The following is a 25844-nucleotide window of genomic DNA, read 5'->3' on the forward strand; positions in this document are numbered from 1 at the left end:
TAAGCTATATCAGGAACCCCAATTTTTTGAATATCTCAAATATCTCCAGACACTTCATTTTACAACACAACCGTTGTGTCAACTCATTTTGCTGCTATGCAGTGGAAAAAGTCAGAGGTAATGTAAGAGGGGGGAATATTAGACAACGCCTGTTAACGAGGGAAGCCTTCTGGATTTACAATTTGGAAACACGATTCCCACAGGGTTTGAATGTTAAGAAGGAACTCATGTTTCATTATTAATATCATAAGTTACATACAAGTATTGATCTTTATCTGCACAAGTCTTTGTGAGTTTAACGACTCTCATGTACTTCCCTATGGGAAGATTATTTATTATGGAGCTACATTGTGGCTCATTAATATTTTTAGTACCATCAATCGTGAATATAACATATATCATGTAATGGGTTGTTTCTTCCCTTCAATATCCCTGTGGTATTTTCGTTGAGATAAGCGGGCATTTCATTCTTATATCTACCCACTCCAACTAAGGGGACTCTTTTTAGGGATTTTGACCTTACAGATATTCACCACATACCCCCCTTTCTTTGGTGATAGTTCTAAATACATCTAGTACCATTAGGTATAGGGTAAGAGATTGGTAGTACATACTATTGGATCAGATATTAGGAGACACGCCCGAGAGATTGTAACTTACCATCACTTTCAGCACCATACATTGAGGACAGCGACATCAGTCACGGAACCCTCTCTCTCCGAGTGTCTTTCAGATACTCGTGTTGAGATGAATGGGTATAATATTGTGACAGCTAAATATTCCCTCTACGGGGATCCAATCAAGGGTTCGGATCTCTTCAGGTATTTTCCTCACATAACGCTCTATTGTAATAGGTCAGAGAGTTTTCAGCACCATTTAGTCTGGACAGGGACAGTTGCAATCTGAGTCATTGACCTGATATTGTGTGATAGTATTTGAACCATTGGAATTTATCATAATCTGATACTCGTGTTGAGATGAATGGATATACTACCATGATAGCCAAATACTCCTTTCAGCACCATACATTGAGGACAGCGACATTAGTCACGGAACCCTCTCTCTCCGAGGGTCTTTCAGATACTCGTGTTGAGATGAATGGGTATAATATTGTGACAGTTAAATATTCCCTTCACGGGGATCCAATCAAGGGTTCGGATCTCTTCAGGTATTTTCCTTACATAATGTTCTATTGTAATAGGTCAGAGAGTTTTCAGCACCATTTAGTATGGACAGGGACGGTTGCAATCCGAGTTATTGACCTGATATTGTGTGATAATATTTGAACCATTGGAATTTATCATAATCCGATTGTTCTTGGGGATCGTATATTAATATTCTATACACTCACAGATAATATTAGGTTCCAGTATATAAATCATTCGATATAACACAGGGGGTGACTACGTAATTTATATTTAATATTCCTCACTATTAACATCTGTTAGGAGGTCCCTTCTATATGGAATAATGTACTTGAAATTTATTAAGTACTACATATTTTTGAATAGTACCATTAGTTATATGGGTCATTTATGTAATTCTTGATAGAATATATTAATGTCAGTTTCATATAGTCGCACAAGGACAACTTTTACATCTAGATGTCCGGGATATATTCCCCATGTGGAGTATTTTTCCCGTGAGATACAATCCATAATTATTGAATATCTGATCCAGTGCAGAATGAATTCTGTTTATTTTTTGATATTTACATCTACAGTTACATTTCATCAGAGGTAGCTATTATACATATATGTTTTATATATTTATTTATTTATTTTATTTCATATATTGTAGAATTTAACGCATATAAACAGGTCTTCATGCATTGATATTCTAGATATGTAGTTTCAGGTTGCATTCTATCTTCCTCATAGATAAAATATAGGCACCGTGCCTTTTCCTCTCTGCGAAAATCGGTTTATATCTCCAACAATGTCCTGTTGCGAACGTTATCACATACCTAGGGATAAAGTATATTATACATGAGTACGCAATGTCAAATAGATACAGTATACAATAAGGGTTCTCTGACACTGTTTGATGTCATATAGATTTTTCAGGAATAATTTTGGGAACATTCTTTTTCAACGTGGACTCAGATAACATGTCCCTTTCTTTTTTATAACAAACCAATATATGAAACATTGAGAATGATTCTTGCATATATTTTTTTTTTGGGGAAAAAAACGCATTAATGTTCTATACACCTATTCAGACCTGACTGTTTTTTCTGTTTAATTCCAATATAAAACATCATGGAATTAATTATAACGTTTTGGGATCATGAGATTGACGTAATCATATTTACAACATGTAATCATTATTATCATACAGTTTACATACCTTTACTTAGATCATATTTGTGTAAATCGATTTACATTTTATTTCGATGGGAGTTACATTCCCACTTTTTCTTTTTAATTGTATTCCCGATATGTTTTTGGATGCTTATATTACATACTTTAATATCTCATATATGTATTTGTTGGAGAATGTTATACTTCTGACTGAGCCAAACCATGAATATGTGTTGTTGTTTTTAAATTTCGTATATTGAATTGATAACATCTGTGATATACGTTGTGAGAACTGTGAGGACTAAGTCGTCCTGACTGCTATATTTACTATTTAACCCGGTATATTATAAACTGCAGCTTTGAGCATCCCTGAATTGGTCTTAATACAGCTGTAATTTCTATATTCTTTCACCATTTGATGTGTTAACACTAAGGGATCATAGAAAGGGTTTTCCTCTCTATGTTTAACATATACTTCCCGTATCTCATCCATATATAGGAGGATCTCACCTGAGAAGTTAATTAGCAGTCAGGGTTAATCATTCACCTGTTTTTCTTGCGTACTAATTAGTTACGCTTTTTAAGCAGACAGGACGATGGTTGTCCTCATACTTCTTTGCCATGATTAAGAGCACAGGAGCTGCTCGAAACGCGTAGGCTGGGGCATACTGCCTACTCACAATTTTTCTGGGACTGCGTCTCCCTACGATTTTTAATATTACTTCAATAAAGATGGGAACAACGCTTCCGTTTTAAACTTACAACTGGACTCAGCGCTGGATTACTTCCCTTGTTTTTTCTATTATATACCGCCAGCCGTAGCGGGAATCCGAGCAGAGAGTCAGGAGACGCACATAACTGGTGAGCTGGAGGTTTCCTCCCCTATTTCTTCTTCTAAAGCTTTCTGACCTGTCATTACCACCCCTTGTGAATATAACCCTGAATCACTGACGTACAGGCAGGACTCGCATTAGTAAGCTAAACTGTGCAGTAGTCAAAATCCATCCTCCAACACTTCATAACATTCATAAGTACTAGTTACCTGCTGTGCAGTAGTAGTTATCTGCTGTGCAGTTTGCTGGTGCCTTGGACTAAAACAGTTGTTGCTCAATAAGGGTCTTCTTACATGGCCCAACATGGGCCATGTAAGCGAGCACGGATCAATGAGACAGCTCGTTGATCGGCGCTCCTTTGCTCTTTTCACAAAAAGCTATGTGTGGGGATGAGCGCTTGTTACTCCGATCGCTCGTCCCCATACATGGAGATGTGCTGCCGACCACGATAATATTTTAGGCTCAATAACCAAACAATCGGCCAATGAACGAGCTTGTTTGCTCGTTCATCGGCTGATCGTTGCCCTGTTTATACAGGGCAATTATCGGGAATGAGCGTTCTGTGAACGCTCGTTTGCCCAATAATTGGCCCATGTAAAAGGGCCTTAAAGGGGTTTTCCAAGATAAAATGACTGTGTTAATGTTTGTAATTTATTAATGTAAATATATTTGTAATATACATTTTCCAAATTGGCCCCGTTTCCAGATGATGCCGAGGGGTACTTGACGGGTGACGTCACTCTCTGGCGGCTGTGTTGATCTTCAATTCCCTTCCGAGTATACGACACGTCACTTGTGATGTGCAGTGTATGGGCTGTTCTGTTGTACCGCCTGTAACGCGCATGCCCGGTCCCTGCTGTTATCTTGAGAACAGCAGGGACCGTGCATGCGCGTTACGGGTTGTACAACAGAACAGCCCATACACGGCACGTCACAAGGGGCGTGTCGTATACCTGGAAAATAATTGAAGATCAACACAGCGGCCAGAGAATGACGTCACCCGTCAAGTACCCCACGGCAGCATCTGGAAACGGGGCCAATTTGGAAAATTTAAGTATATTACAAATATATTTACATTAATAAGTTACAAGCATTAACACATAGTCATTTTATCTCGGAAAACCCCTTTAAAGAGGCTCTTTCACCACATTATAAGTGCCCTATCTCCTTTTATAATCTGATCGGAGCTGTAATGTAGACAAGTGGTTTTTATTTTGAAAAACGATAATTTTTTAGTTAGTTATGAGCAATTTTCGATTTATGCAAATTAGTTTCTTAATACCTAACTGGGCGTTTTTTAACTTTTGACCAAGTGGGCATTGTAAAGAGAAAGACCAATCGGCGTCATACACTTCTCTCTATTCTTGTCCATTTGTACTCAGCACAGCGTGATCTCGCTGTGCTGTCACATACACCCACATTAACTTTACCGAAGTGTCTTGAGAGTGAATAGACATTGCCTCCAGCCAGGACGCGATGTCTATTCACACTCCCAACACTTCGGTAAAGTTTTTGTGGGGCTTACTCACACAGCACAACGTTCTGTCATTCACAGCGAGATCACGCAGTGCTGTGATTAAAGTGTAGCTAAACGTTTGACAAACTTCTGACATGTCATAGAGACATGTCAGAAGTTTGGATTGGTGGGGGTCCAAGCAGTGAGACCCCCACCAATCTCTAGAATGAAGCAGCTGAAGTGCTCTTGTGAGCGCTCCGCTGCTTCATGTCTGTTTGGCTTTTTCCGGAAAGCTGATGTATCGGAGTATGGGCTCATAGACTTTCTATTGAGTCCGTACACAGATACATTTATTTCCGTAAGCAGCCAAACAGACATGAAGCGGCTAAGCGCTCACACGAGCACTTCAGCTGCTTCATTCTAGTGATTGGTGGGGGTCTCAGTGCTCGGACCCCCACCAATCCGAACTTCTGACATGTCACTATGACATGTCAGAAGTTTGTCAAACGTTTAACTACACTTTAAATCCCACACAAAGTTTACCAAAGTGTTGGGAGTGTGACTAGAGATCGCATCCTGGCTGGAGGCAATGTCTATTCACTCTCAAGACACTTCAGTAATGTTAATGTGGGTGTATGTGACAGCACAGCGAGATTACGCTGTGCTGAGTACAAATGGACATGAATGGAGAGAAGTATATGACACTGATTGGTCAGCGTCATACACTTCTCTTTACAACGCCCACTTGGTAAAAAGGTAAAAAACGCCCAGTTGGGCATTAAGAAACTAATTGGCATAATTCTAAAATTGCTCATAATTTGCTCAAAGATGATCGTTTTTCAAAATAAAAAAACACTGTTGTTATCTACATTACAGCGTCGATCAGATTATGTAGGAGATAGGGCATTTATAATCTGGTGACAGAGCCTCTTTAAGTTCTCCCACTCTGAGGGTGCGTTTTCCTTTTAAAATGTTTGTTTAAAAATGGATTTTCCCTGGAGGGGGCCCTACTATCAATTATGAGCAGGAGCACTGTTTGTCTAAAACCATAACTGGCTAGTAAGGCTTCTACTAAGTATTTGCTGCCGACAGTTTGTATTATAAAGCAGAGCGGACACCTAACCATATCCAGAAAGGCTGGTCTTACCTACAGCTAACTTTCTTCCTGCAGGGTTTTACTCAATGATAAAGGTCAGCTCATTGCAAACTGCAGAACTTTATGAGACAAACAAGTGGTGCTAAGACCTCCTGGACCTTTGGAAAGTACATGTTTATCGTCTTTCTGGGTAATAAAACTACTTCATTGAGGTTGGCAGGAATGAGAGCCAGCAGCTGTTAATGTGAAGGAGAGCGTGCACTATTTTGTTAGGGGCCGAATTTGGGCACAGGTGTTAACATTTTTTAATGGAGATCAGCACCCATTTCTTTATTAAACTCACTTGTCCTTAGTGAATGCTAAAAATGTGAAAACATACCACTTAAATGTACAAGCCTTGTTTACATTCTAAGATAAAGAACGGCTGGATCTAAACCCCCGGGCGTAGGAGGAGGCCGCATGACGGGAGGAAATAGGAAGGGGAGAAGTCTGAGCGACACGAGGTGAGGCGGGGGAGGAGGAGAATGCGGGGGTTCGCAGGACTGCGTTCCCCAGGGCGTTTGGCAGCGGCGGTCGATGAGGTTGCGGCCGCCGTACCGGTTTAGCCTGGACGGCTCTCCCAGGGTCTGGCACGGGGTTGGGAGCCCCTCCAGGGATCCTGGAGACCGGGGGGCTGGGTCCTCTCCCATAGGCCACATGCCCCGGTCTGGCAGGAATCCTGCTACCCGGCAGGGGACACCCCCTGGCTCCAGGTCAGTGTCTCCTGGATTTGCAGCGGGCCGGCCTGGCGATGCTCTTGTCGGGCGGCGCTTGTTCACGGGAAGGAGGCTCCAGCACCTCCCGTCGGCCACGGTCGGTGGTCGATCGGGGCCACGGTCGGTGGTCGATCGGGGCAACGGCGGTGGGCGGCGTCCCACTGGCTCCGCGTTGGATGAACGATGGCCTTCCAGGGCTCCGTCGTCAATTGCGGTTTCGTCTAGGGCGGAGGGTGACAGGAGTTGCCCTTCCGGTTCGACTTTGTCGCAGGTTTCCGGAGGAGGATTGTGACCATCGAGGTGGACAGCTGGGTGATCCGGTGCTTCCGGCTGGTGAGATCACACCTTCCCAGCCCGGTGAGTCCTTGTCTTTTTCTTATTCGATCCCTGCCATTTTTAGGACTCAGAGGTCGGGGGTGGGGTTGGTTTGGAGGATGGTGCTGCAGTTCTTGATTTACTAGGCAGTGTGCCGGAATTGCTGTCGTGGTTCGAGCGGGTAGGGTTGTCGGGGGAGCTGTCAACGATGGCTGCTTGGGGGAACTATGGGGCTGCCGCTATTGGCGGCGGGTGTTTCCTCAGTAGCGGGTGTGTCGGGTGTTCGGGAATCGGGGGGTTATGGTGTCTGTTCAGACGGATAAAGATGCGGAGGTTGATCAGGTACGCTTGGATGACAGGACAAAGGGGGAGATATGTGTGTTTCGAGGGACCGTTGGGGGCTCATTTAAAACCCGAGGTTAAGGAGAAGATCTGGAAAGACTAATACTTCGAGATCTTTTTACTTCTTCCCTTGGAGAAGTTAAATTTAGACAAGCCAAAACGGATTGAAAGCAAGAAGTAGGAGAAGAGGAGGAGGAGAAGTGGAGCTATCGGCTGATACCTCAGACATTCCCTAATAGGTTACAGGCATTTGCCATCTTAGCGAGTGTTATTGGGGAGAAGGCGCCGGACAATTGCTCAGGCCATTTTTGTTATACGGACGCCATTTGGGAGGCTTACAGGGTATATGGGGGGATGACGTGGCTCAGATACGATGAGCAGTTTCGGCAGAGGAAGGCGGTCCGCCCAAATATACATTGGGATCAGAAGAATATTGGTTTGTGGCTGCGGGTTATGGCCCCGGTGCGTTTTGGCAGGGAGTCCTTTCCGGGGGGCTAGGCGTCCCGGCCAATATGGACAACAAGTTTCAGGGGGACTGTCGGGAAGTGCCTCCGGTAGAAAATCAGGCCTTTGTTGACAATTCAAAGAACGACCGTGTAAGTTTGGTGCAGGCTGCAAATTTAAGCATTCCCGCTCAGTTTGTAATGGAGCGTCCCATGGTGCGTCGAGATGTTTTAAGAAAGGAAAGGGGAGGGGAGGAGCATCAGGTAGCCATGGGGGTGAGGTTGGGAGAGATGCTACCATATCTAAATATGTACCTTGAGAGAAGGCCTGTTTGTTAGAGCAGGGTTTTCGTGACGGTTTCCCGCCCCCTCCCCATGCTGTTCCGATTTCGTTGCGTAATTTCAAATCTGCGCAGGATTTTCTGATGGTTGTGTCCGAGAAATTGTGGCTGGGTAGAATGGCGGGCCCCTTCCCCCCCCCCCCCCTTTCGTGGACTTGGTAGTTTCCTCATTAGGTGTTATCCCCAAAAAAGAGCCCAATAAATTCTGTCTCATTCACCACCTGTCACATCCCAGGGGGTTGCGTGGGTTCGGCACTATGGGAGGGAGGCTCTTATGGCAAAAACGGACGTGGAGTCAGCTTTTCGTTTGCTGCCGATGCACCCTAATAGTATTCGGCTGTTGGGCTGTTACTGGGAGGGTGCGTATTTTGTGGGCAGATGTCTTTCGATGGGCTGCTCCATTTCCTGCGCCTATTTTGAAGCCTTCAGTTCGTTTTGGGGCCTATTGCGGGGGCCAGTGGTGTGTGGGTGAGTGGCCTTCTAAGTGGGTGGAGGGGGGCTCAGTGCGTAACCTGACCTTTTTGGAACTGTTCCCCATTGTGGTGTCTGTGTCTATTTGGGGGGACCGATTTAGGAATAAGAAGGTGCGTTTCCATTGTGACAGCATGGGGGGTGATGGCAATTAATAATGTTTCGGCGTCATCTCCCCCCGTTGTCTTGGTTTGTCTGTCACTTAATGCTTGGGTTACTGCTGTTCACGTACCTGTAGTGGACAACTCAATTGTGGATTCTCTTTCTCGCTTACAGTGGGATCGGTTTTGGCAGTTGGTTCCGGAGGCGGATGCGATGGGTCTCCAATGCCGTCAGCAATTGTGGGATCTGGTCTGCAGGGAGTGAATCGGCTGATCCGTTCTTCATTGGCTCCGGGGACGTGGATCGCTTATGAGGCAGCGTGGCATGATTGGGAGGCTTGGTTGACTGCTTTGGATGGAGTTGTATCGTATGGGGATAGGGTGGTGGCTTTGTTGGCATTCCTGGGCCATGTGTCGGCTGCGGGTTGGTCGGTTGTGAAGGTTAATCGCTTTGTGGCTGCCCAGGCTTTTGTGTTTAAATGGAGGGGCCAAAGGGACACCACAAAGGAATTCCTGGTCGGCCAGGCCCTGAGGGGATTTAGAAGGTAATGGGTGGTGCCTGATAGGAGGCGCCCAATGTCGTTCTCCTTGTTGGAAAAGTTAGGGGTTGCTGTGGATGTTGTGTGCACGTCGAAGTATGAGTCTGTTTGTTCCGGCTGGCGTTTTCTTGGGCTTTCTTCGGGGCGCTCTGGGTGGGGGAATTGGTGTCCCCCAGTGGGTTCGGCCGGGTGGGTTAATGATCGACGACGTGGTTCTCCTGGGTGACAGGGTGGAGTTCTCTATTCGTCGTTCAAAATCTGTCCAAGGGGGTAAGGGGCGGCAGGTGGTTTTAATGGCAGTTGGAGGCGCGGTTATGTGTCCTGTTCGCTCTCTTGGGTCTTATTTTATCGAAGGTCGGTTTGTGGGTGGGCCCTTGTTGCGTCATAGGGATGGTAAGTTTTTGGTGCGATATCAATTTACCATGGTTTTTCGGAAATGTTTGTCTTATGTTGGTCTTGATGGCAAGGCTTTTGCCCCGCATTCCTTCCGCATAGGGGCCGCCACGGAGGCAGTGGGATGGGGTCTTGGGCCTGATGCAGTAGTCGTATAGGGAGGTGAGAATCCGAACGTTTCCGGTTATATGTTCGCCCTCATCTTGTGTAATTACTGGGGACAAGTTTTAGTGTCGGGGGGTGTATGTTCGTTTTTTCTCCTTGTATTTATGCTTTGTGGGGTTTTCGTCTGCATTTTTTTAAAATTTACTGACAATTTTGTGGGGTTTTTTCCGACTCTTCTCTGTGGCTGATCTGGATTTCCGGGCACTCCTATGTCCATTCGGGTGCTTTGCAGGCCGACGTTCATCCGGACGGGCGACAGCTTGGTTTTTCCAGGTCAGCGGTTACTTTGCGCTGGCTTGGATTCCGAGGCATGTCTTGGGGTAGGGTCCTCCCTGAGTTCCATCGTTGTGCGATGTTAGACCGCGCACCTGATATGTTCGTTCTTCATGTTGGGGGGAATGACCTGGGGGTCAGGCCCTTTCAGAAGTTGATTAGGGACATTAAATATGACTTGCTTCGGTTTTGGTCGATTTTTTTTTCCTTCGTGTGATTGTGGTGTAGTCTGGGATTGTGCATCGCAGATCGTGGAGATCAGTTAAGTCAGTGGTCGAGATTAACAGGGCTTAACTCGACCCCCCCCCCCCCCGTGCCATTTAAGATTTTGCTGAAAAGATGAAGGAGCACAAAAACACAGCAGATAAAATGCAAAAATATACTAGGTGTGAACAAGGCCTAATGGTTTTCAGCCTCTGGATGTAAACAAGAATGTTCCTGTTCAACAACAGCAAACAGAGATCTTGAAAATGGCGGCGAATTGAAAACACATTGGGCCTCATTTATATAAACCGTAAAACTGGCCTTGTTGCCCATAGCAACCAATTAGAGCTTCGCTTTTATTTTTCAAGAGCAATTTGTGAAATGAAAACGGATTGGTTGCTATGGGCAACAAGGCCGGTTATACGGTTATCAAAACTGTATAAATGTAAATTAGGAAGTGACATGAGTTTTCGTTCTACGGTTCTACTTGCATAAAGCCAGAAAACCCCTTTAAATGACAAAATAAACTTCTGAACAAACATGTCTTTCTATTCTCAGAATCAAGTAGAAACTCCCAAAATCTGTACGGCCGTTGTACAAGTCGGCTCTTTTCCCTTTTCTTTGTACTTGTATTACAAGGATAATGGAGTCTTTATGTTAGCTAAAAGCAGGTAATAAGGAAAGTAATGCAGTTGTCCTATAGCTGCTGATCTGCACAGGTCCCTGCTGCGAGTACAAGTGTTATGAGCAGGTAATGTTAGCTGGCAATGGCAGCACTCTGCTGGGTTTCACACCTATTACTTCCCTCATACAAAGTGGGAATTAGACCCTTCTGCCACATACGGCACTTCCATATTACAGGTAGAGCCGAGTGATTCGCATCACAACAGAGTAAGTGTGCCATGGCGTTAAAATAATATCTCCTATTTATATGCCAACCTTAACAGCAAATTCCTATTTCTTTATTTTTTAACTACAAACTGGAGCAGCTACCATTTGTAAGGAAACCCAGTGAGGGTATGTTCACACGCAGTGTTTTCAGGCGTATTTCGGGGCATCAGACGTTTTTGAAGCCACTCACGATTTTTGCTGCGTTTTTCGTGGCGTTTTTTACGGCCGTTTTTGGAGCTTTTTTCAATAGTCTATGAAAAACCGCTCCAAAAACGTCCCAAGAAGTGTCCTGCACTTCTTTTTCATGGCCGTTTTTTTACGTGGCCGTTTTTAAAAACGGCCGCGTAAAAGAAAAAACGGCCCATTGGAACAGAATACCGTTTTTCCCATTGATTTCAATGGGCAGATGTTTGGAGGCATTCTGCTTCCGATTTTTCGACCGTTTTTCCGGGCGTTTACAGCCCGAAAAATGGCCGAAAACACTCTGTGTGAACATACCCTCAGGGTAAACGTTCAGAGTATACATGGGAAAATTTGAACTTACCGTATATGTCTAACACGCCTATAGCCATAGATATGCCAAAAGAGTTTGGCTTTGGTATATGCCTGAATCAACTGTATAGAAGAGTTCAGTTGACTACTTTTTTGTTTGAAAAAATAAGCCGACTGCACGGAAAACTTTTTTTCTTTTTTACAATGGAGGTCAATGGCATCCAGATGTCTTCCATTCATATCCCACATATGCTCAAATGCGCTGAAGTCTGGAGGCCAGCTAACTTCAGAAAGACTTGGTCCTCTATTTTGGCCTGTATGAGGTTGAGAAGTTTGCGTGACTTCATTTGGCCGCTGCTGCAAAACAGGCTGTACTTTGATGCCCTCTACCCAACAAATTCAGAGATAGCTCATGTAGAAAGTCCAGCCTGGCACGTCAATAATGGGATAACCCACAAATGTGACAGTTCTTGATATTTTTCTAATAGTTCGTGGATGACAGCACACGTCTTTATATGTTCCAAAGGTATTTATTGATCAAACATCCATAGCAAAAAGTGCAAAGTAGCAGGGTCTTACTCAATCATAGTAATGTTTTCATTATGCACTAATCCAGTGCGCACCGCGGGCAAAAACCGCAGCGAAAAATGCTTTTTCTGCTTCCCATTGATTTCAATGGTAGGTCCAAGATGAAACTGTGGGAACTCCGCTCACGTGAAAAAAATGCCTCCGCTTCCCATTTGAAATCAATGGGAAACTATTTTGACCGGTTTTTGCCGCAGTTTCCGCGTCAAAAACTGCGCCAAAAAACTCAGTGTGAACTAGCCCTTACAGATAGAGCCTTCCGAGGGGAAAACTGCTAAAAAAAATGTAGAATACAATTCATATAATGGCCAGAAATTGTGTTTTCCTCATGTACTCCCACATGACCCTTATTATTATTATGTTATCTGAACAGTTAGGTACACTCTAAATTATATATACAGTACATAAAATTGATAGCTGCGGAGGTGGTTGTTGCAACACCAGCTAATATTGCTGTGTGAAAAAGTGAGCAGACACTCATTGCAGTATAGCAATGTAGAACATTATGGTGCCAATAAATAGGCGTCACCAAATGGGGCCTTCCCATATGGCATCCAAAATGCTCTAATATTGCAATCGGACATGGGTTTCCCAGTTTGGACAACCAATTTAGTGGTAAAAGTGTTCTTTTCATCCTAATGTTCCCAGCATGGCACACATTATCATTGTGTTTTGTGTAGCGTGGGATTGTGGTGTTCACCAGTATAACCACCTACTACAATCAGAAAAGGGCAGCTTGGAAACTATGAAACGTCCTCCCTGTGTTTTCAAGTCCCTGTGTGATGAAAAGCATAAACACAGGGGGATTATTTTTTTTTTACTTTTTTTTTTACGTTTTCTGGTGTAGAAAAGTCGCAAATGTTAAATATCCCCCTTTATGTTATCTCACATTACTGTGCTCTACTATACCTTTAGTGAAACAATAGGAAAAAAATGGAACATTATATGGTTGCTTGTTTAACGTAGTGTCTTTTTTCATAGATACGATGGGAGAAAAATATCACATTAGGAGAACCTCCTGGGTTTTTACACTCTTGGTGGTGGTAAGTGTCATTTTACTTTATTTTGACCTTTACGTCAGTATGCAGTTTGTGAGACTAAATGCACAGTACGCGTTCTGAAATGAAAAAAAAAATGTGAGACATTTGTTTTAGTAGGTGGTCCTGTATACATGTGCTGCACTCTACATCATTTATTTACAGTATATTTTTGATAAGTATAGGACATCTTTTGGCTTTTTTTTTTTCATAGATCTAAAATGTATTACACATACAGGTATCAGAATCTCATAATATTTTTTTGCATTTTGGTACTAGTAAGCTATTAGCAAACAAGGTGAAATGCGTTGCAGTTGTAATGACCCAATCTATCAGAACAAAGACTTTCTTATGAAACATTCGGTTTTATGCTTGCCACAAACATTATTATAAAAGGCCCAACATGTACAGTGAAGGAAATAAGTATTTCATCCCTTGCTGATTTTGTAAGTTTGCCCACTGTCAAAGACATTAACAGTCTAGATTTTTTAGACTAGGTTCATTTTACCAGTGAGAGATGGATTATATATATTAAAAAAAAAAAAATCACATAGTCAAAATTATATATATTTATTTGCATTGTGCACAGAGAAATAAGTATTTGATCCCCTACCAACCATTAAGAGTTCAGCCTCCTCCAGACCAGTTACACGTTCCAAATCAACTTGGTGCCTGCATTAAAGACAGCTGTCTTAAATGGCCACCTGTATAAAAGACTCCTGTCCACAGACTCAATTAATCAGTCTGACTCTAACCTCTACAACATGGGCAAGACCAAAGAGCTTTCTAAGGATGTCAGGGACAAGATCATAGACCTGCACAAGGCTGGAATGGGCTACAAAACCACAAGTAAGACGCTGGGTGAGAAGGAGACAACTGTTGGTGCAATAGTAAGAAAATGGAAGACATACAAAATGACTGTCAATCGACATCGATCTGGGGCTCCATGCAAAATCTCACCTCGTGGGGTATCCTTGATCCTGAGGAAGGTGAGAGCTCTGCCGAAAACTACACGGGGGGAACTTGTTAATGATCTCAAGGCAGCTGGGACCACAGTCACCAAGAAAACCATTGGTAACACATTACGCCGTAATGGATTAAAATCCTGCAGTGCCCGCAAGGTTCCCATGCTCAAGAAGGCACATGTACAGGCCCGTCTGAAGTTTGCAAATGAACATCTGGATGATTCTGAGAGTGATTGGGAGAAGGTGCTGTGGTCAGATGAGACTAAAATTGAGCTCTTTGGCATTAACTCTACTCGCCGTGTTTGGAGGAAGAGAAATGCTGCCTATGACCCAAAGAACACCGTCCCCACTGTCAAGCATGGAGGTGGAAACATTATGTTTTGGGGGTGTTTCTCTGCTAAGGGCACAGGACTACTTCACCGCATCAATGGGAGAATGGATGGAGCCATGTACCGTCAAATCCTGAGTGACAACCTCCTTCCCTCCACCAGGATATTAAAAATGGCTCGTGGCTGGGTCTTCCAGCATGACAATGACCTGAAACATACAGCCAAGGCAACAAAGGAGTGGCTCAAAAAGAAGCACATTAAGGTCATGGAGTGGCCTAGCCAGTCTCCAGACTTTAATCCCATCGAAAACTTATGGAGGGAGCTGAAGATCCGAGTTGCCAAGCGACAGCCTTGAAATCTTAATGATTTACAGATGATCTGCAAAGAGGAGTGGGCCAAAATTCCATCTTACATGTGTGCAAACCTCATCATCAACTACAAAAAACGTCTGACTGCTGTGCTTGCCAACAAGGGTTTTGCCACCAAGTATTAAGTCTTGTTTGCCAAAGGGATCAAATACTTATTTCTCTGTGCACAATGCAAATAAATATATATAATTTTGACAATGTCATTTTCTGTTTTTTTTTTAAATATAATCTATCTCTCACTGGTAAAATTAACCTAGCCTAAAAATTCTAGACTGTTCATGTCTTTGACAGTGGGCAAACTTACAAAATCAGCAAGGGATCAAATACTTATTTCCTTCACTGTAGGTGTGCATGTTATGTAGACGGTATGGCAAAAGTAGACCATCCTAAACTAATTGGGGTTGTGTCAGCAATTTTCGTATTAGGTATACACATTTTTTATGTTTTTGAGGTAGTAAATATTATAGGATCATCCAAAAATCCCAAAGCCTTGTTTGTTCAGTCACTGCTAAACGGTCTTTGTTATCTCTTCTATAAATTTACTTGAAAAATAATTCAACCTGTCTTATATTGATCATTTCTATATTTAACAAAATGATGGATGTCCTAATGCGGTAGCAACCGTATTAGCTCCTAGTAGTTCAAAATGCTTTATTTTGTATTGGATCAACACTATTTTCCTTTATTTTATTTTTTTGGTGTGACGCCAGACTTATCATTGGTGCCTATTTAAAAGATTATTATTTCACAATCCATAATCAAGTGCAATGAAGCCACTGCAATGATTTACGATTATGTGCACTTTTGCAAACAAATCCAAGGATTTTAAAAGAAATGAAGAAACTTTGCAAACCGTCTTGATAAGAAAATCCTACAGCTTTGTGTACACAGCTCCTATGAAGTACTATGGGTCTCCATAGTTGCAGACTACAAACAAACCATGTGTAGTCTGACCCTGCAGTCGTGTGTAACTTTTACTCTTTCAGACCCCTCTAGAAGCAGATAGATAATAGGATTTCTTTAATAAACATTTTTTTAGAAACATTAGAGCAGAAAAAAAAAAAAAAAGAAGAGTTTCAACGTGTACATAGCCTTTAAAGATACTCTCCAGACAAAACAGATTCAATGTGTTATGCCTATGGCTGGGACTGAGACCGGGTACATGACACAGGAATTCTCTTTTTAGTGTTCTCCGTCTCATGCACCGCTACACTCAGTCCCTGCACGAAGCATAACATGCCTATCAACATTTGAATCCCCGTTTGCGGGACATGTTTCAGCCCAGCCCTAGATCCGCCCCGGAGCACCCATAAAACTACCCAGAAACGCCCACTTGTGGTACTTTTGAGTTCCGTTTTGCGGAATAATCTCCCTAAAAATAGGACGTTGGGAGGTATGGCATAAGACATTAAATCAGTTGTGCCCTGAGTATTCCTTTAAGGATAGAGTAAGATTCAATTTACATTCAGAGTAGTTAGCGCTCTCCTAGGAATTACATACTTATACAACTCCATTCTTTTTTTTTTTTAAGACAAAAATTCAAATAATATAAAAAAATAGAGAAAGCGTGAAAGTAACCATATTCCATTTTTATGCAGCCCCTTCTATTGTGCTTCCTAAGGCAGATGCCTGGTTTGCCTGTGCTGTAAATCCATCCCTTAGATCCGTGAGTAGTACAAGCTACCTGATGTCACAGGTTGTAAAGATTTTCTTTTAGGGCTTGTCCACACATAACTGAATTGCTGCAGAAAATTTCTGCAGCAATTCTGCAGAAAGTAGCAAATAATCCTGCTGCCGGAAAACCGCACTATTTCCTGCGTTTTTTACTGCAGCAATTCAGTCCACTTTCCGCAACAGGAATTCATATGCTGCGGTACGAACAGTACGCACCGCAGGTCAATTTCTGGTCGAGATTTTTACGCAGCGTGTAGATGAGATTTGTTAAATCTCACCCACTTTGCTGCTACTCTATTCTGCTGCGTATTTTCCGTCCGTAATTCTGGATGGAAAATATGCCGCAATTCCGCTACGTGTGGACAAGCCATTAAGTTGTGCTAGCAATCACTATTCTTGGCTGAGAAGCTGACTGTTAAACACGTGGGAAATACTGAAGATTTGTTATTCCCTGCTGTACTGGAGCTGCCTCCGTCAAATGCTCCAAGCACATTCCTTTGTACAGCTCATACATAGCGGGTCCATTGAGGTGAAAACGTAGTGTTAGGCGAGCTATGTTGTACATGATAAAGAGGACACCGCTCTGCAGATTTTTTTACATGGTGTTATTCTAGTAACCTTACATCCCCCTTATGTCTCTCTAACAATCTGCAATGCCATCTCATTTGCTACAATTTGCTATTCTTCTATTCTCTGACCTCCTAAATGAATCTCTTTATACTTCTACCTTGTCATCACTGGAGGTCACTTACTACACGTCTGGGAAAGCATTAATAATATAAAACTCACATTTCTCCTTTATATGAGGCATATGTTTTTACCATCAGCAATGTAAAGTCCAATGATGATTATTACTATTATTTATATCACAACTGGCCACAATTGGAATATCATACGTGCATTCGTATATGTAAAATAATGTCTGTTAACCTTTATTAATTGATCTTTTTTTATGCAGTCGGTACTTTCACTGCTTTTATGAGCCCTAAATCCTGTAAGCTTTACGGTATGTTCACACGGCCTTTTTTCAGACGTTTTTCATTGTCTCAATAGAAAAAAACGCTCCAAACACGGCCTTAAAAAACGCATTAAAAAAACGCTTGATGCATGCAAAAACGGCTGAAAATCAGAGGCTGTTTTCCCTTGAAAACCGCTCTGTATTTTACAGCCGTTTCTAGTCTAGCGTGTGAACATAGCCTCAGAGATACTAAAGGGGTTAGATGAGTTAGGGTATGTTCACACGTACAAAAAGAAGTGGCTGAAAATTACGGAGCTGTTTTCAAGGGAAAACAGCCTCTAATTTCAAGGCGTTTTTTGAAGCTGAAAATTAAGCTTTTTTTTCATTTGAAGCCTCTTTTGAGGCGTTTTTTTAGTGTCCATGTTCAGCTCCAAAAACTTCTCAAGAAGTGACATGCTCCTTCTTTTTACGAGGCTTCTTTTATGAGGCGTTTTTTAATGCAGCAGCGTAAAAGTACAGCTCATGTTAACTTCACAGTGTGTTTTCTATTGAAATCAATGGGAAATAGTTTGTAGGCGTTTTGCTAATATATTTCCAGGCATAGTTAAGACATTTACGCTCAGAAATTTGCCTGAAAAAACGTTGTGTGAACATACCCTAAAAGATTTTTTGTTTTTTTTTCCAAGAAACTGCACTACTTTTGCTCATAGGTTTTCTCTGGTACTGCAGCTCAGCCCAAGTCACATGCTGCAATTTCACACCCAAACCATGGACAAGAGTGGTACTTTTTCTGGAAAAAAAACCCTGAAAATGTTATCCTTTTAGAAGACCTTTATTTTTTATGGTGGATAACTTACATAACCAGACTTAGCATGAAAGTGTGATTAATGGTTGCTCACCACCTGGTCAGTTCACTCAGCTGATTATTGCATCTTCCAAAGAATACAATGGACTGGTGAATGCTGGGAATGGGGACCAGCACCCCTACTCTTGGAGTAAATGAGGGTCCCATATAGAAGTTAGGCCTCCAGTTTGTGCCCCCATATAAATGTTAGGCCTTGTTTATGCCCCCTATATAGAGGTTAGACACCCAGTTTATGCCTCCATATATACAGTGCCCTCTGTAGATAATGCCACGCAGCCCCCTGTAGATAATGCCACGCAGCCCCCTGTAGATAATGCCACGCAGCCCCCTGTAGATAATGCCACGCAGCCCCCTGTAGATAATGCCACGCAGCCCCCTGTAGATAATGCCACACAGCCCCCTGTAGATAATGCCACGCAGCCCCCTGTAGATAATGCCACGCAGCCCCCTGTAGATAATGCCACGCAGCCCCCTGTAGATAATGCCACGCAGCCCCCTGTAGATAATGCCACGTAGCCCCCTGTAGATAATGCCAAGCAGCCCCCTGTAGATAATGCCACGCAGCCCCCTGTAGATAATGCCACGCAGCCCCCTGTAGATAATGCCAAGCAGCCCCCTGTAGATAATGCCACACACAACCCCCCTGTAGATAATGCCACACACAGCCCCCTGTAGATAATGCCACGCACACAGCTCCTTGTAGATAATGCCACGCACACAGCCCCCTGTAGATAATGCCACGCACACAGCCCCCTGTAGATAATGCCACGCACACAGCCCCCTGTAGATAATGCCACGCACACAGCCCCCTGTAGATAATGCCACGCACACAGCCCCCTGTAGATAATGCCACACACACAGCCCCCTGTAGATAATGCCACACACACAGCCCCCTGTAGATAATGCCACACACACAGCCCCCTGTAGATAATGCCACACACACAGCCCCCTGTAGATAATGCCACACACACAGCCCCTTGTAGATAATGCCACACACACAGCCCCCTGTAGATAATGCCACACACACAGCCCCCTGTAGATAATGCCACACACACAGCCCCCTGTAGATAATGCCACACACACAGCCCCCTGTAGATAATGCCACACACACAGCCCCCTGTAGATAATGCCACACACACAGCCCCCTGTAGATAATGCCACACACACAGCCCCCTGTAGATAATGCCACACACACAGCCCCCTGTAGATAATGCCACACACACAGCCCCCTGTAGATAATGCCACACACACAGCCCCCTGTAGATAATGCCACACACACAGCCCCCTGTAGATAATGCCACACACACAGCCCCCTGTAGATAATGCCACACACACAGCCCCCTGTAGATAATGCCACACACACAGCCCCCTGTAGATAATGCCACACACACAGCCCCCTGTAGATAATGCCACACACACAGCCCCCTGTAGATAATGCCACACACACAACCCCTGTAGATAATGCCACACACACACAGCCCCCCCTGTAGATAATGCCACACACACAGCCCCCCTGTAGATAATGCCACACACACAGCCCCCCTGTAGATAATGCCACACACACAGCCCCCTGTAGATAATGCCACACACACAATCCCTGACATCATCGCGCCGCTACCATCGTTGATTGGCAGGGCAGAATGAGTTCCCCCGCCAATCAGTTCCTTTCAACAAGTTGAAAGGCGCTGATTGTCAGGACAACTCATTCTGCCCTGCAAATCAGCGTCATTGTAAGGCGCTTAATGGTCAGGCACGGAATGTACCCGGCCATTCATCACTTATGCATATAATTGTACCTGAGTTCTATAAACGCAGGTACAATTAGTGCAGGAGTGGGTGGTGGCGGCTGGTTTCAGTTGTGGCCCTATTCCCTCTCAGCCCGTTCCTCCTCCCCATTAGTTGCGCCAGCGCGCTGCAATGTGTTTTTTTTTTAAATGATGTGCGGTTCGGGCAGCCATGGGCCCCCTGGGAGCCGTGGGCCCCGGGCAGCCGCCCGAACCACCCATATGATAATCCGCCACTGGTTGGACCCCCACCGATCAAATACTAATGACCTATCCTGTGGACAACCCCTTGAAGTCCTATGGCCAAGCCCAATTCCTGAAGCCATCTACCTGCCGAAAATGGAAGCAATCAGGAGGACGTTAACCATTCTGTTCTCTGCAAGATTTCTATATGACTGTTTTTCAGAAATATGTAAAAAATGCTGCAGACTGACTGTGTGGCTAGCTTATTTCCTGTTTGCTTTTATGATTTATTTTTAGGTTTTATTGCTCCTTGAACCCCTTCTCACCCTGTGCTGTAATAATACGTCACAGTAAGTGTGTTGTTTTCACGAACCGCTGTACTATTACGCTGCAATGATGGTGCGGGCACAGGGGCTGTGTCGTGCCATCACTTGTGGAAATAACTCAGATTTCAGCCCTTTAACTACTTAGATGCCGCGGTCAATAGAACCTGCAGCACCTAAAAGGTTTTACAAAGAGAGGAGCCTTCCCATGTAAGCCCATCGGCACCCCCCGGATGATCGCGGGGTGCCGATGGGAATACATGGCATGGTCTGCCTGTATGAGAGCCTATATGACAGGATCTTATAGGCGGGCTGTCAGTGTAACACTGGCAGGCACAATGCATTGCAATACAGTAGTAATGCAATGTATTATAGAAGTAATCAGGATCGCGTGCAAGGCCGGCCTTAGGGGTGTGCGAGCTGTGCGAGCGCTCAGGGCGCTGCCCCCTCCAAGCATGTAGGGGGCACCACTGGGCTCTGCCTCTACTCTGTGCTCTGTTCCACACACGGAGTAAATAACAGCCAAGGAGGAGGAAGCTCCGCCCACAGCCTGTCCGCATGGAGAGATGGTGAGTGTCTGTGTGTCTGTGTGTGTCTCTCTCTGTATTTCTGTGTGTATACAGTGTGTCTCTGTTTGTATGTGTGTATGTTAGTGTGTGTAGTGGGTATACAGTATGTGTCTCTGTGTTTGTATGTGTATATGTTACAGTGTGTGTGTGTGTGTGTGTGTGTATATATACAGTGTGTTTGTGTGTATACAGTGTGTCTGTGTGTATACAGTATGTGTCTCTGTGTTTGTGTGTGTATGTGTGTCTGCATGTGTTTGTCTCTTTGTAAAAGTGTGTCAATATTAAAGTAGAACAGATAAAATGCAGATATCTGTGCTGCCTCCTATATACCCTGCTGCCCCTATATATCCTGCTACCCCCTATATATCCTGCTGTCCCCTATATATCCTTTTGCCCCCTATATAACCTGCTGCCCCTTATATAACCTGCTGCCTCTTATATATCCTGCTGCGCCCTGTGTTTATGTCTGTGGGTACAGTTATCATCTACGACATTATCTGTACTCCGAGAGTTATCACTGTGTTATCAGCGGTGTTACATAGGACTGCAGGTAACATCTACATTATCTGTACTCTGAGAGTAATCACTCTGTTATCAGTGGTTTTACATAGGAGTGCAGGTAACACTACTACATTATCTGTACTCAGAGAGTTATCACTGTGTTATCTGTGGTATTACATAGGACTGCAGATAACATATACTACATGATCTGTACTCCGTTATTACTGTGTTAAATCTGTTAAAAAATGCTGTAGAAACACATCACAGAAAACAATGGCGGAATTCCGGTTTGTTTGTTTTTTCATTATGCCCATCAAATTTTGTTTATAGAAAGTGTTCAATACATTATATGTAACCATTAAAAAATACAACTCCTTGCAAAAAAAACAAGCCCTCATACGGCGATGTCAATGATACTATGTGGCACTATGGGTGGGTAAGGAGGACCCTTTAAAATGAGCTATGGAAGGAGTTTCTATGCAGTAGCCCTCTCGCTGACTATCTTCACATGCTACACAAATCTTTATCTAAAAACACCGAAAAAGGCCATACTTACAAATGGACACAGCCAGGCCAGAAATGCTGATGAAAGGGCGAGCAGGTGCTTTAAATAATAGCCACTCCCACTAGTCTTGAGGGGAGTGGTGTTTGGTGCATGGGATGTGTAGTAAGAAATAATGAATGAATAGTGTGTGCAAGTGTAATACTATAAGTGAAATATAGGGGGCAGTAATAAATGAAGTGCCTCAATGGAAATAAATGGATAATGGGGTGCAAGTGAGTGAAACATGGAGGGATAGTGTGTACGTCATGAGGCACAACGTGTATAGCCAGGTAGAAGCCTATTTGTGACGCCTTGATAATTCATAGAGCGGGCTGCCCTGCTTGCTATGCCAAACAACAACACACCATGCTCTCCCAGCATCAAAGACCCGGCTGTGTCCAAGAGAAGCGAATATACATAATAATGAAAAATACCTGGGGTATTGGTAATCATTTTGGCCAAAAGGACGCAAGCTCGCAATCCACGACAAGGATCCCCAGACAAATCTTTATCTGTAAATGAGAACAATATTTAACATTGCTGTTTTATCTTGAGCTTGAGAAGATTTATCATTTGGGACAAGTAAATTGCAGCTGTTGCTGTGTACATCTACGAGACGTCCTCCCAACCAGAGTAGTTACCGGCTCCTAGCCTGAAGACCATATGACTAGCCTTATGAATAATGGCTTTCAGTAAGTTTAATTAAACAAATTACAATTCACAACATAATGTGTGCAGTCTCTCTATTTAAAGTGTAAGTTCTGTGTTCTGTTCTGGTGTTTGATTTCACTCCTGGGAGCCCACAGCTATTCATACTGCCTTGGAGAGAAGCTGTGACCTGTCTATATTCTGACTACAATGGAGAAACTCTCGTAAATTATGGTCCCTTCTCCACACAGGGGACCCATCGATTATAAAGCAGACCTGTATTTCAAATTATTTATTGGTACACTGCTGGGATATAGCATATTTTTTATCTCTCTCTCTAGCTATGTCTGAGGAAGTGAAATCATTTCATATTGAATTTTGCACAGGGTAAGCCCTTCACTCCGCATCAAAGGTTACAACACTGGGATTCAGGGATTGCAAAACTTTGACATGTAATAAAGTTTATCACCATTGCATTTTTCCATGATGCATTTTAAAATAAGCTTGTAATATAAAAACCTATAATGAAGTCTGATTGGATTAATTTGGTGCATAGAACATCCACAAATACTGTTCAGATGTAGGGTCTTCACCTTTTTATGCTCAATCAAACAGAGCCCTTAAAGGGGTTTTCCCACGAAGCACATTTATTGCCTATCCACAGGGTTGGTGATTTTATGATTGCTGAGGGCCCCACCAATCACTAGAACAGGGATCCCGACCCTCGTTCTTGCTTACTGCATGATTGTGACCCACGATTGTAACCCACGTTCTAGTGATCGGTGGGGGTTCCAGTGATCATACATTTATCACCTATCCTGTGAATAGGTAATAAATGTTCTTAGTGGAAAAACACCTTTTCGCTGGGACCCCCACCAATCCCAAGAACGGGCTTACCTTGCGCATGCTTGACCACCTCTCCATTCATTTCTTTGGGTCAAGCATGTTCTTATGGGGCTCCCAGAATAGCAAGGTAAGCCTGTTCTCCTGATCAGTGGAGTTCCCAGCGTTCGGACCCCCACCAATCAGATATTTTTCACCTATCCTGTGGAAAAGTGATAAATAATGATTATGGGAAAACCCCTTTAATACATAGCGGTTCCTCGTTCAGGAACGCCATCCGTTATCCTCTCTATGGCCACTCTCTGGCAGGATATATCTCTCAGAGACATTACACAGACAGTATATTGATATTAATGAGCACGATGAAATGCATCAGTTTCCCTGTATTGGAACTGCAGGGGAATTGAGCATTTGATGCCAAGTTTCTCCATAGATTACAGCAACTGATCAACTTATTTTCGGGGGACTGTTCTAACAAAAATGGATTAACAAAAATGACAACCACTTTAAAGGGGTATTCCTATCAAGTATTTGTGGGGTATCCACAGCATATACCATTAATGCCTGGTAGGTGGGGGCACCTGTCTCCTGACCCCTGTTTGTTGGTACAAAGTGGCTACCAGTAGCTTACTTGGCTTGGCTTTTTCCCTAACTCCCATAGAACTAAATGGACAGAACCACGTGCAAGTGCGGCCACCTCTCCATTGATCAGATAGGTAAAAGTGGATACTGATAGCTGCATTAAATGAGGACACCGGGGACCTAAAATCACTGAGTACATGCCGTAATCCTTTCCTTCCAATTTGGCCAATTGTTCATGAGGTGATTTTCCAAGCCAGATGACCTTAAGTTTATGTTGCCAATTTACACAATGTCAGTCTCCTCAAGATCTCAAAGGAAATTTTTTTTCCAACATACTGATACATTTTCTTGACACACATAATTGTAAATCTGTAATTGTAATAGTCGCACACACATGTATATTTGGCCTTGAAGTATATTTAAATCTGTATTGAATTGTATGAAAATTATTTTGTAAATGCTTAGCCGTGATTTTTTATGTCTTCATTCATTGTAAGCCCAACCATTGATAAAATCCTCCTGTGAGTAACTCCAAATAATTCATTTAATAGTAATGCAACTCTTAGCATTTCAGTTAATAGTTAATATTTTAAAGCACAGTTGTGATCATACATATCAAATAGACTTTTATTGATCTCCATTTCTAAACCATGTAACACTTGGCTGTAAAGACGTGCACCATGGAAGAGTTCTAACTGAGTCAATAACTTTTTGTGGCTACAAATATACAGATTTAGGAAAAAATGGTTCCACACAAAAAGAAAATACCAAGATCTGACATATTAAAAGGCAAACGGTCTGGAACCATGAACCAGTAAAATACGGAATAGTCTTGGAGAAATCCTTCGGATTCAGTATGTCTTGGAAGAGACTTGTGCGGTTTGGAAGCTTTCGGTTGTCCTACGTTAAGCCCGGAGTGGTATTGTGGGGTTTCTTTTTTAACCTGACCAATTTCCTCACTTTACCAGAAAACCTTTATGTTATCCTTGGGGATTTTATCTAAAACTTTTCACAAAGTCTGATGTGTTATGTTGTTACATTTTTAATACCCATTCATGCCACTATTTAAGGATGGAATACAATAAGCACTACAGGCGTTAAGTATTTTTTACTGTAACAGCATGTCTTTCTAACCTATATAATATATATTGGTATGCTTATGTCTATAACAAAAGTAGATGGCTATGTTTGGATAGGTAGTCTACTGCGATATTATTTATTTATGTGGCTTATATAGCACCATCATATTTCACAATTCTGTACAGAAGTTGTGATCATTCACTGTCCCCAGTAAGGCTCACAATCTAAGTTCTGTATCTGTTTATTTTTGGAGTGTGGGAGGAAACAAGAATACCCAGAGGAAACCCACGGGAAGAACATACAAAGTCCATGCAGATGTTGCCCATGTTGAGTAAATCTTACACTGGCTATACATTTTAGAATGAGATCATTACCATGTGGCCAACAAATCGTACGTTGATGATTGTCCGAAATAGAAATTTGCCATTTTTTGGGACAACTTTTTGTATTACAGAGTTCAGCCAACCTTAAAAATTTGAGACCCACATTCAACTGGTCGGAAGTCAGATTCAACTCCGAAATAGTGGAGTACACATTGAGAATCAATAAAACATGAAATTGCAATTGGGGGTCATGAGCCATACCACTGATTG

At 43.1% G+C, this 25844-nt stretch overlaps 1 protein-coding gene across 2 annotated transcripts in view; it reads left to right on the forward strand.

Moving 5' to 3' along the window:
- SSBP4 (single stranded DNA binding protein 4) overlaps positions 1 to 25844 on the forward strand; it is a 375270-nt gene that overhangs the window by 115449 nt on the left and 233977 nt on the right. For both annotated transcript variants that reach the window (XR_012883594.1, XM_075864484.1), the window contains exon 3: positions 12980 to 13041. Coding sequence is in view for 1 of the 2 variants with exons in the window: in XM_075864484.1 (XP_075720599.1) it covers positions 12980 to 13041 (62 nt within the window). In the remaining variant the exon portion in view is untranslated. The remainder of the gene's footprint in view (positions 1 to 12979; positions 13042 to 25844) is intronic.

Source organism: Rhinoderma darwinii, chromosome 1 (genome assembly GCF_050947455.1).
Source record: "Rhinoderma darwinii isolate aRhiDar2 chromosome 1, aRhiDar2.hap1, whole genome shotgun sequence".
Taxonomy (NCBI): Eukaryota; Metazoa; Chordata; class Amphibia; order Anura; family Rhinodermatidae; genus Rhinoderma; species Rhinoderma darwinii.